Source organism: Aethalodelphis obliquidens, unplaced genomic scaffold, assembly GCF_003676395.1.
Source record: "Aethalodelphis obliquidens isolate GAN/ISIS:26980383/991018 unplaced genomic scaffold, ASM367639v1 scaffold89, whole genome shotgun sequence".
Taxonomy (NCBI): domain Eukaryota; kingdom Metazoa; phylum Chordata; class Mammalia; order Artiodactyla; family Delphinidae; genus Aethalodelphis; species Aethalodelphis obliquidens.
Window position 1 is genome coordinate 4357295 of NW_020838033.1, and position 12520 is coordinate 4369814.

At 40.6% G+C, this 12520-nt stretch overlaps 1 protein-coding gene across 2 annotated transcripts in view; it reads right to left on the bottom strand.

Annotated features, from left to right (window-relative positions):
- IKZF3 (IKAROS family zinc finger 3) overlaps positions 1-12520 on the bottom strand; it is an 82463-nt gene that overhangs the window by 51001 nt on the left and 18942 nt on the right. For both annotated transcript variants that reach the window (XM_027094454.1, XM_027094453.1), the window contains exons 2-3: positions 9800-9853; positions 7089-7190 (exon numbers count right to left, since the gene is read on the bottom strand). In XM_027094454.1, the coding sequence (XP_026950255.1) occupies positions 7089-7190; positions 9800-9853 (156 nt within the window). The remainder of the gene's footprint in view (positions 1-7088; positions 7191-9799; positions 9854-12520) is intronic.

Here is a 12520-nt window from a genome sequence, read left to right on the forward strand (position 1 = left end):
TCTGGGTTGATCCAGGACCCACAGCTCACTACGGAACAATGGCAGATGATTATACATGATCCACAAACACAGCACGTTTTTCCTGAGGGAATGGCCAGCCTAGCTGACTGGATAAAAGCCACTGTAAGGTCTGTTTACCCTGAGAAAGAGGACTGTCCAACTCCCACTATAAGTGCCAAGTAGAACAACCCAGATGAAGCAGCTGATATGTTTCATATGTAAGCCATATGGACTGACTTTATGATAACCAAGATAGTCACTCACTAAATATGCCTATTACCCAGGTCTTGGTAAATGCTGTGGATTAAGGGGGTGTTCTAAGCATGTACATATTGTATATAGTATGGTAAAGTTGGTGCAGCCACAGGAGGAAATGGGAACAAGGTCTGGAAGGAAGAAGTTTATTATACTCACAGGGTCCATAGTGGGGGTCACCACACAGATGGTATAAGAACTTTATTATACCACACAGGGCCACGGGGGGAAGCACCAATGTCAGTCAGGATGCAGAAAAGAGGAAGGAAAATCCTAGGCTAGAGCCTTCACTGGAGTTTCCGAGAAAAGGCAAGGCAGGCAGGATAAACAGTTTAGGACTGCCTGGTTTGAATAATTCCAGCAGGCTTTGGGACACAGGAGTGGTCTTTAGTTGTCTGCTACTTGGCCCTGGATTGATTTCAGACAGGGGAAATATTAGTTCAGTTCATGAGATTTAGATAAGGAGATGGTTGGGGGGTATGGACTCTGGATTGGTTGGTTTATATAGGAAAAGCATGCTCCTGGCCAAGTTCTTTGCTGTCTCTAAGAACTGGCTATCCCTGGGAAGGACAGTCTTTCCCTGGTTCTGTAAGGTCCCCAAACATCAAAGCATCAAATATAGATGAATGAATAGATGCCAAAAAGACAAATACAGAATCTAAGAAAACACAGAACAGGGGATCTCTTTTGCATGGGCATCCCATTTAATATTACTGCTTCAAAATCAAGCAACAGTCTGAGAAGCCTTATTGAATCTGCTGTCTCAGCTTCCTCTCTTGGGTCTTTCAGATGCTAATAAAAACATTAGGTTAATTAACAAGAAAATGAGGAGAGGCAGAAGGGAGAGTCAAGGGACTTGTCCCATCAAGGTGGAAAATTGTAAATGGTTATCAAGAAGTAAGATGAATAAAGGAAACATTGATAGGGCCAAAATAAAGAAGAAAAAGAATGGGGAGAGTTAAGGGACTCCTTTCAGCAGGATGAAAATCTTTAGATAGTTATCAAGAAATGGGATAAATAAAATGGACATTGATAGAGTTGAAACAACGGTCTTAATACAGCACTATAGAAAGTTGGGTGGACCATATAGAAAGTTGGGTGGACCAAAAGGACTCCCTGCTAGTTCCTCTACTTTTTTTTTTTTTTTCCCACGGGCCCAGCCGCTCCGCGGCATGTGGGATCCTCCCAGACCGGGGCACGAACCCGTGTCCCCTACATCGCAGGCGGACTCTCAACCACTGTGCCACGAGGGAAGCCCAGTTCCTCTACTTTAAAGGGCCCCGAATAAGTCCACTCTATTCACTCCAGTGTAAAAACTAGAAGGCAAAGACTGCAATGAGAAATCGGACCTGAAATCACCTAGGGCAACGGGCAGGTTAATCTTTGTCATAACAAAAGAGCCAGGGTCCCCTGGCTCAACCTCTCAATAGGGACCCAAATTCTTTTGCACATGAAGAGATAAAATAGTCAGTGGGGTGGAGAAGAAAAGTTTCTGGAACTCTCTGACATGGGTACCTCATGCACTGTGCTACCAGAACATGTTAGTGAAGTCCTAAAGGGGGCTCCGATTAGATTGAGAGAATATAGAAATGTAAGCGTTGATAGGATTAAGGTGGTAGTTTGGATGAAAACTTGGATATTTTAAACAAGCTTTACCTGGAGAAATTGTGTCTCCTTTACCTGAATGTTTTATGAGAATGGATATTATGTCCAATTGGGGAACATCTCTCTTACCTAATATTGTAAAACCAAAACCTGTTGATGAGTCCTATGGAGGTTAGTTAGGAATATAAGGGTTGCAATGAAAAAAAAATGGGCCGAAGACTTAAATAAACATTTCTCCAAAAAGACATACAGATGGCCAACAGGCACATGAAAAGATGCTCAACATAGATAATTATTAGAGAAATACAAATCAAAATTACAGTGAGGTACCACCTCACACTGGTCAGAATGGCCATCATAAAAAGTCTATAAATAACAAATGCTGGAGAGGGTGTGGAGAAAAAGGAACCCTCCAACACTGTTGGTGGGAATGTAAATTGGTGCAGTCACTATGGAAAACAGTATGGACTTTCCTCAAAAAACTAAAAATAGAGTTCCCATATGATCCAGCAATCCCACCCCTGGGCATATATCCAGACAAAATTGTAATTCGAAGAGATACATGCACCCCAATGTTCATAGCAGCACTATTTACAATAGCCAAGACATGGAAGCAACCTAAATGTCCATCAACAGATGAATGGACAAAGAAGATGTGGTATATATACACAATGGAATACTACTCAGCCATAAAATTGAATGAAATAATGCCATTTGCAGCAACATGGATGGGCCTACAGATTGTCATACTAAGTGAAGTCAGACAGAGAAAGACAAATACATATGATATCACTTATATGTGGAAGCTAAAATATGACACAAATGGACTTATTTATGAAATGGAAACAGATTCACAGATATAGAAAACAAACTTATGGTTACCAAAGGGGAAAGGGGGTGGGGGAGGGATAAATTAGGAATTTGGGATTAGCAGATACAAGCTACTATATATAAAATAGATAAACAACAAAGTCCTACTGTATGGCACAGGGAACTATATTCAATATCTGTTTTGTAACAAATCAAAACGGAAAAGAACATTAAAAAGAATATATATATGTATAACTGAATCAATTTGCTGTACACCAGAAACTAATAGAACATTGTAAATCAACTATACTTCAATTTTTTTTTTTTTCTTTTGTGGTACACGGGCCTCTCACTGTTGTGGCCTCTCCTGTTGCGGAGCACAGGCTCAGCGGCCATGGCTCACGGGCCCAGCTGCTCCGCGGCACGTGGGATCTTCCCAGACCAGGGCACGAACCCATGTCCCCTGCATCGGCAGGCGGACTTTCAACCACTGCGCCACCAGGGAAGCCCTATACTTCAATTTTTTACAAAAGGAATATAAGGGTTGGTTGATTAAGGTGAAAGTTTGGAGGAAAACTGATACGTGCGAAGTGGTTGTACCTCTTTTACCTGAATGCATTATGGGTATGGATATTGTGTCTGACTGGGGAACTACTTTGTAAAACAGGAGGCATGTAAATCTATCCTTCAAGCGATATTCATTGGACATGCTAAATGAGGATGGATAAGATTGCCCAAGTCCACACAGTGTAGAAGAGAAGCTGGAGTGCTGGTGTGGACAAATTCTGTGCGATAGCTCTATGTAGAACATAGGTTGCGGCTTACGGCAAAAGCCTGGGAGTGCTTCCCAGTGACAACTATGGGGAGGATGGAATAGAGAATTTCTATTTGAGGGACAATTAGTAGGCTGATATCAGACATTAATTGAAACTGCCCCTATGATTGCAGGACAAAAAATAATCTTAATATCTGAAACACCCATGACGTCTTAGGAGATGTCAGAAAAATGCTCTAATGGGGAGGGCAATGCCCAGAAGAGTTCCATAATAAAATGCAATGGTTTATACAGGATTGTGCTACAACGGGAATGTAAGCAGGAGATACTCACAAGCAGGGAGCCTCTTTTCTCCTAGGACTGACTTTTGAACTGTAAGGAGCTGCCGGATTCTATTGTCACTTGGACAGTGCCCTATAAACAGCTCTTGACTGACCTACAAAACGCTGCTTGGTTTATGGATGGCAGTTCCAAGGTAAATGGCCAATATCCTGTTTGGAAGACTACCACTCTGATTGAAGAAGGTAAAAACAAATCAGTTTGGTGGGATGAATTACATGCTGTTTACCTAACAGGGATGGAAGAATCGAACAACAATGAAAGCCTCTATGTTTTGTTTTTTACCTGACTCATAAGTGATGGCCAATGGTCTGGCCATACCGATAAGCAGAGGGCTATGGAAGTCTGGTCTATTAAAAGGATGTCCATATGGACCATAGCCCTATGGAAATCACTATGGGAATTGGATGGGTACATTAAAGTAGGACAGGTTGATGCCTAACAGAAGAAACCCCTTCCAGGATTAGATGATGACCAATCATCCATGGATATTATGGGGTATTAGCTTGAGGCAGCCACTTGGGTCCATGAAACAAGTGGACATTTGGGGACCAAAGCAGTGCAGAGGGCTGAATCTGCACATATTCCTTTTGTACCCTCTGAGGCTCAAAATGCCAACAAGAACTGTTCAGTATGCCAACAAGAAAAACAGAGGGTGCAGATGGCTCTGGGGGAGATTCCTCAGGGGGAAGACCCCACACACAGCTTGCAAGTGGATTACTCTGAACCAATGTCAGTAGCCCCAGTGGGGCTACAAATGGGTTTTGATAGAATAGGCGTTGACTCTGGACTGGGCTTTGCTTACGTGGTGGTAGATGCAAATGGTCCAACTACTATAAAAGAACCAGAACAGAAGATATTGCACCCATCTGGACCACCAAGTCACATTTATTCAGAGCAAGGAACACACTTTATAGCTAATAATATCAAATAATGAGTAGGCAGAGAGATATTCTCCTCAGAATAATAGTTTCATAGAGAAGTGGAACAAGCAGTTGAAACACTGGTTGTTTAAAACAGGGGGAGATGTAGGCATGAAAGGTTGGTTTATATGTCTTCAAGAGTGTGTGTTCAGGGACTTCCCTGGTGGCGCAGTGGTTAAGAATCCGCATGCCAATGCAGGGGACACAGGTTCGAGCCCTGGTCTGAGAAGATCCCACATGCCACGGAGCAACTAAGCCCATGCGTCACAACTACTGAGCCCGCACGCCTAGAGCCGGTGCTCCACAACGGGAGAAGCCACCGCAATGAGAAGCCCACGCACAGCAACGCAACTAGAGATAGCCCACGCACAGCAACGAAGACCCAACGCAGCCAAAAATAAATTAATTAACTAATTTAAAAACAAAAAAGAAAAAGAGTGTGTGTTCACACTCAACATTAGAGGAGCTAAGGCAGTGTTGTCCCCACTAGATAGACTCCTCTGTTTTTCTGGTGGATCTGGGGAAGAGACGGTGCGGAGAGGCTGCTAGTATGACTATGCAATTATTTCCATGGGAGGAAGATCATGGTATGATTATATGATTCTTTCCAAGGAGAGAGAACACTGGTAGGATAACTATACTTTTTTTTTCTTCTCCACATACCTCAACTTTCTCTTTCCTATCTGATGCCCTGTAGTCACAGGACCAGGGATACAACTACAAGTGCAAGAAACAGGGATGATTTCTAAGCAAGAAACTGTAACTATAGTTTTAAACCTTTATGTCAGAATTCCTAAAGGCCTGATAAGGCAGGTTATGTCTTCATTCCATTTAGCAAAATCAAGGTTAACACTGAAAGTAGCCACTGCCTGGTGGTAAAAATAGCCCACTAGTTCCGTACCTAAGTAACTCTACCCTATATGAATAGAAGTGAACTGAAGGGGAGGCACTTACTAGACTAGTATTGTTGCCTGAAATCTAGAACATCACAGTAGCTGAATCTAAAGTTCCTTCCAAAGGTGGAAAAGTTTAAGTAAAAATAAATGGAGAGAAGGAGGAATAGTAGTTAAGGGCAAAGGAATGAATCAATGGGCTATGCAATGAAGGAAATCCAATATTATATTACAATCTCAATAGAGACTCAGAGCAAGGGAATAATATTGTGTTTTAGCTTAGTTATACCAGATGCTTGAAAAGATGAAGCCATGTATTGCTGAGACACTCCTGCATTTGGAACCTGACAAGATCAAATGGAAGCCTACAAATCTGAGTGGTCTCACCCTAGAAGACATTTTCATATGCTATGATGATGGACTGGACTAATTAATGACTGAGTGTGACTCTAGTAATGTGCCAGTATGTTTTGACTTCTATGATGCATTTGCTATAAGAGATTCATGGTCAAAGACTACATGGACTTATAAATACTACCAAATGTAAAATGGATGGCTGGTGGGAAGGTGCTGCACAGCACAGGGTGATCAGCTTGATGCTTTGTGATGACCTAGAGGGGTGGGATAGGGAGGGTGGGAGGGAGGCTCAAGAGGGAGGGGATATGGAGATATATGTGTACAAATAGCTGATTCACTTTGTTGTGCAGCGGAAACTAACACAGCATTGTAGAGCAATTATACTCCAATAAGGATGAAGAAAAAAAAAGATGTGGTACGTATATACAATGGAATATTAGCCATAAAAATGAATGAAATAATGCCATTTGCAGCAACATGGATGGGCCTAGAGATTGTCATACTGAGTGAAGTAAGCCAGACAGAGAAAAACAAATATCATATGATATCACTTATATGTGGAACCTAAAAAAGAATGGTACAAATGAACTTATTTACAAAACAGAAATAGAGTCACAAATGCAGAAAACAAACTTATCGTTACCGAGGAGGAAGGAGGGGAGGGATAAACTGGGAGATTGGGATTGACATATACACACTACTATATATAAAATAGATAATAAGAAGCTACTGTATAACACAGGGAACTCTACTCAGTAATCTGTAATGACCTATATAGGAAAAGAATCTAAAAAAGAGTGGATATATGTATATGTATAACTGATTCACTTTGCCGTACAGCAGAAACTAACACAACATTGTAAATCAACTATACTCCAATAAAAATTAATTTTAAAAAATTTAAAAAAAGAAGTTAGTATAACTTGAACACTGAATAAGCACCTTAAATTCTCAAAATTTGCTGACATCCTGTAGCAAATTATTAAATGTAAATATTTGTAAAGTGAACAAAACTGAATTCCTTCCAACTCAACCCACAAATACCAAGTTTTCCTCGGAGATTTCCTGATTTCTTCTCCATGTTGAGCCTGAACGATATCTTTAGTTTCTGGTCTATACACTACGGCTCACCTCCTATGTCTTCATCTTGATTGACTGGGCCTTCTGTACCATTCACATTTTCTGTTTCATGAGGTTTGGTTAAATCGTAGTCATGCAAAAGCACCGAACCTTCTAGGAGATAAGAAGAATTTTAACTATGCAGTCAACTTTAAAGGATTTTTATAAACATGTATTAAGACTCCTATTTCAGCTTCACCCAATCCCTTAGAGATAGACAATATCGCTTTCACATACACCCAAGTAAGATATATGTGAAAACTCTTGAGGTTTAGAAAGATGCCCAAGGTTCATGTGCCTTTCCATTAGACACCATTTTCTTGACTATTTCTTTCACCTGAGTTAAAATGCACTCAAGTTCCTTTGGATTGAAATTCTCTCTCCTTTGGTATATCTCAGAATATTCAGTAGGATGCTATTGCTAGTTAAGACCAAGAAATATTAACATATAGTGATGAGAAATACTGAGTCTGAAACTACTGGCATAACTCAATTTGGGAAAGATGCTTTCCTGAGAGGAAGCCTGTAAGCTTCTGTATCAAATCCTATTTTCCCTTTCTGTTCACATTATAAATGTGATTCTGTGGAAAGCATATTGGCCCCCAAATTCCTGTATCTCATCAAACATTTACTAAATGTTGACAAGGCTACAGATATGAATAGGTTATAATTCCTGTCTTCAAGGAGCTTATACTTTACAGATGTAGATAAAACAAACGCACAACTATAATGCAAGACTCAGGCCTATAATGTAGACTCGGACATGAGATTAAGGGAAAAAAAAATTGTTATGGGAGTTCCTACAAAAGGCAGTAGACATAATAAAAGCATGGTTAAATAAACAGCAAACTTACTAAAAATCAAGTTTAACAAAAATATAATTTTGTACAATAAATATTGATAATATTAGAAGTAAGGAAGAAGGCATGACGTAGCTGGAATTATTTCACATATAAGCATAGTAGCTTAACAAAAAGATGATAAAAGAAATGAACAGAAAAGATACCTGCTTGCTATCAAACTCCTTCCCAATTTTCAATAAAATATTTGCTGAGAATCTATTACATGCAACAAATAAAGACACTGAATCCTGTGGGACTAAGGAGGGGCTGAAATAAGAGAGGTGATTAGAAACTGCAGGGGCTTCCTTTCAGCTGCAAGCATGACTGAACACATGGAGCAGGACATTTTACTGGCATGTAGGAGTAAAATGGAAACATATTACATAAAATCCATGACTAAGAGGACCTGAAAATGTGGTCATCATGGACTCAGGTTTTGATTTATAGGTAAAGTTTCTCTTTTCTGCATATTATAACATATACTCTTAGACAGTAAGACTCTAAATAGTTTACTTTTCTCAATCCTGAAATAATGGACGTAAAGTGCACGCCTGAACAACTAATGTGAGGTACAGGTTCCATTAAAACATAAGGTTAGGGCTTCCCTGGTGGTGCAGTGGTTAAGAATCCACCTGCCAATGCAGGGGAAACGGGTTCAAGCCCTGGTCCGGGAAGATCCTACATGCCACAGAGCAACTAAGCCCATGCGCCACAACTACTGAGCCTGCGCTCTAGAGCCCGCAAGCCATAACTACTGAGCCCACGTGCCACAACTACCGAGCCCACGTGCCTAGAGCCCGTGCTCCACAACAAGAGAAGCCTCTGCAATGAGGAAGCCCGCACACCACAACGAAGAGTAGCCCCTGCTCGCCGCAGCTAGAGAAAGCCCGCACGCAGCAACAAAGACCTGATGCAGCCAAAAATAAGTAAATAAATAAATAAATTTTAAAAAGCCAAAACCCCAAAAACATAAGGTTACAACTCACAGTAATGTAACAAGGCACTTAAGTGGTAAATTTTGTAATATAGCAAAAGCTTTGATTCAAACAAAGTGAGTTAATCAATGGAGAAAACACAGAAGTTATTGTTAGGAAATAGATTACTTTAAATGTTTATAGTTTATTCTGGAGCAGGGGTCAGCAAACTGTGGCCTGAGGCCAAATCTAGCCATGGTCTGTTTTTTTTTTTTTTTTTTTTTTTTTTTTTTTGCGATACGCGGGCCTCTCACCGCTGTGGCCCCTCCCGTTGCGGAGCACAGGCTCCGGACGCACAGGCTCAGCGGCCATGGCTCACGGGCCCAGCCGCTCCGCGGCATGCGGGACCCTCCCGGACCGGGGCACGACCCCGTGTCCCCTGCAACGGCAGGCGGGCTCTCAACCACTGCGCCACCAGGGAAGCCCCATGGTCTGTTTTTGTATGGACCCAGGAGGTAAGAATGGTTTTTACAGTTTTAAAGGATTGTAAATAACATAAAGAGGAATAGGCAACAGAGACCATATATGGCCCACAAAGTCTAAAATATTTACTCTCCGGCCCTTTACAAAAAGTTTGCTGACCACTGTTCCTGAGTGAAAAGCACAAGTTGTTCAAATAACAGCTACTATATTGTTCAACAAAAACTGTCTTTATTCAAACCAATCAGTTGAAGAAATGTGAAAAGAAAATAAAAAACCAGTGATTAACATTAGGTAGATGGTTTGGCTCTGTGATGCCAAAGAACTTATATGATCTAAATGGATTTGTTATTTTTGTATCAGGAAGAGACAACCACATTTTTTCCCCAACACATTTCCATAGCATTTTTATTGCAATCAGAATATTCCTCTTCCTTTGGTCTATTCAGTCACGGTATATTATCAGAGCGGAAAGACCTGATGTTACCTGTGGGCACAGACTGCTCTTGAGTGCTTTTCAGTTCCACATTTGGTTTTATATCTGAAAAGAAAAGGATTACAAATATTAGCTACTTAGAGTAAATTTTTTCAGATTTGAGCACTCTAAATTTAATAAGGATACTATTTTGGAAGACTTAATTGCTGATTTCCTCTTCAGAGCAGGACTAATTCTTTCTCTATATCCTCCCTAAAATATGCCTCAAGGAGAATAAAAGGAATCCATGCAGCAATTATACTTTAAAGAGATTAAGTGGAACAAATTAGTACTTTGTATTTACCCACATACTTACCATTTCTGGTGCTTTTCATTTTTTCATAAAGACCTGAGTTCCTTTCTGGTATTGTCTCTCTTCAGTCTAAAGAGCTTCCTTTAGCATTTCTAGTAGGGCAGCTGTATGAATGACAACTTTTCTTAGTTTTCATTTATTTGGAAATATCTTTATTTTGCCTTCAACTTTAAAGGTTGTTTTTACCTGACATAGAATTATGGGTTGACAGTTTTCTTCTGGCACTTTAAAGATGGCATTCCACTATCTTCTGTCCTCTGTTGTTTCTGATGAGAAGTCAGTGATATTTTGTATTGTCGTCTTCCTATATATATGTATTCTTTTTCTCTGAATGCTTTCAAGATTTTCTCCTGACTTTTGGTTTTTAGCAGTTTGACTATGATATGTCTAGGTGTGGTTTTATCCGCATTTATCCCACTTGGGTCCACTGAACTTTTTATGTGTAAAATTATGTTTTTCACCAAACCTGAGAAATTTTCAGCCATTATTTCTTCAAATACTTTTTCTCCTCCATTCTCTTGCCCCTTTTCTTCTAGGACTTCATTTACATGTATGTTAGACTTTTTCATATTTTCCCACAGTTCCCTGAGGTTCTATTCTCCCCCCCCCCAAATTCTTTCCTCTGTTGCTCAGATTGAATATTTTTATTGATAAATCTTCGAGTTCACTTACTCTTTCTTACCTCATCTTAATGTGCTGTCAAGCCTATCCAGTGAGTTTTCTATTTCAGATATTGTAATTTTTAGTTCTAGAATTTCCATTTTGTTCTTTTTTCTAGTCTCTCTGCTAGATTTCCTGTTTGTTAATTCATTACAAGCATATTTTCCTTTGCATCTTTTTTTTTTTGTGTGGTACGCAGGCCTCTCATCACTGTGGCCTCTCCCATTGCGGAGCACAGGCTCCAGATGCGCAGGCTCAGCGGCCTTGGCTCACGGGCCTAGCCGCTCCGTGGCACGTGGGATCCTCCCAGACAGGAGCACGACCCCGTGTCCCCTGCATCGGCAGGCAGACTCTCAACCACAGCGCCACCAGGGAAGCCCTCCTTTGCATCTTTGAGTATAATTATTATACTTGTTTAAGATCCTTGTCCAATACCTGTCACTTTGGGCTCAGTCATCTTTGGTTTCCTTTTCTCTTGAGTATGGGTCACATTTTCTTGTTTCTTCATATAACCTAATAATTTTGGATTGTACCCTGGACATTATAAAGATATTACAGAATTTCTGGAGTCTGTTATGTTCTTTTGAAGCATATAGGATCTTTTCTTTGTTTATTTTACCTTTTAAAGCATGTAGTTAAACTCAAATTCTGTTCCATTTGTGGTGGGCAGCAGCTAGCATAACCAATTGTCCCAGTATACTTGGGATTGAGGATTTTCCCAGACCCCAGAACTTTCACAGCCTCAGGGAACCTGGGACAAGTTGGTCGCTCTTGCAGAAGTGTAAATCTCTATTCAGTTACTTTCACCTCTGATGGATTGCTCAGGGTATGACCCATACATGTGTAGTTCAAGGATTAGCTAAAGATTTGGTCCAGCCAGAGAATTTATACACAAAAAGCCCTCTCTGCCCTCTCCATTCTAGGATTTCCCCCTTTGCCTCCCAACTGTTGTGATTGCTATCGTTTCTTAAGCTAGTAAAACTGTGGATTATCTACTCAAGTTTTGGTCACCCTGATGCTAAAACTGGGGCCTGCCCTTGGGCAAAAAATCCATAAAAACAAGTTGGTAACAGGTAACAGATTTTTTTCATATTTTGTCCAGAACCTATAATTGTTATCTGTTGGAAGTTTGGTTCAATAGGAGGTACTCTTCTACTACTATAAATTGAAACTCTTGGGACTTCCCTGGTGGCACAGTGGTTTAGAATCCACCTTCCAATTCAAGGGATATGGGTTCAATCCCTGGTCAGGGTACTAAGATCCCACATGCCACGGGGCAACTGAGCCCATGCACTGCAACTACTGACCCTAGTGCAGCCAAAAAAAAGAAAGAAAGAAAGAAATTGAAACTCTCCTTTGTTCTTTTTTTTTTTTAATATTTATTTATTTATTTGGCTGCACCAGGTCTTTAGTTGCGGCATGCGGGACCTTCGTTGCCACGTGCAGGTTCTTTGTTGCAGGGTGCAGGATCTTTAGCTGTGGTATGCGGAATCTTTGGTTGCGGCATGCGGGCTCTTAATTGCGGCATGCGGGATTTAGTTCCCTGACCAGGGATCGAACCTGGGCTCCCTGCATTGGGAGCCCAGAGTCTTAACCTCTGGACCATCAGGGAAGTCCCTGCTCTTTATTTTAATGGTGATCATATACCCAAAACTGCTCCGGATAGCACTGATTTCAAATATTCTATACCATATTTCAGACATATTCCAATTATTGTTTTGAAAAATGTAGTCACTGTACTTACATTCTATCCTAATTTT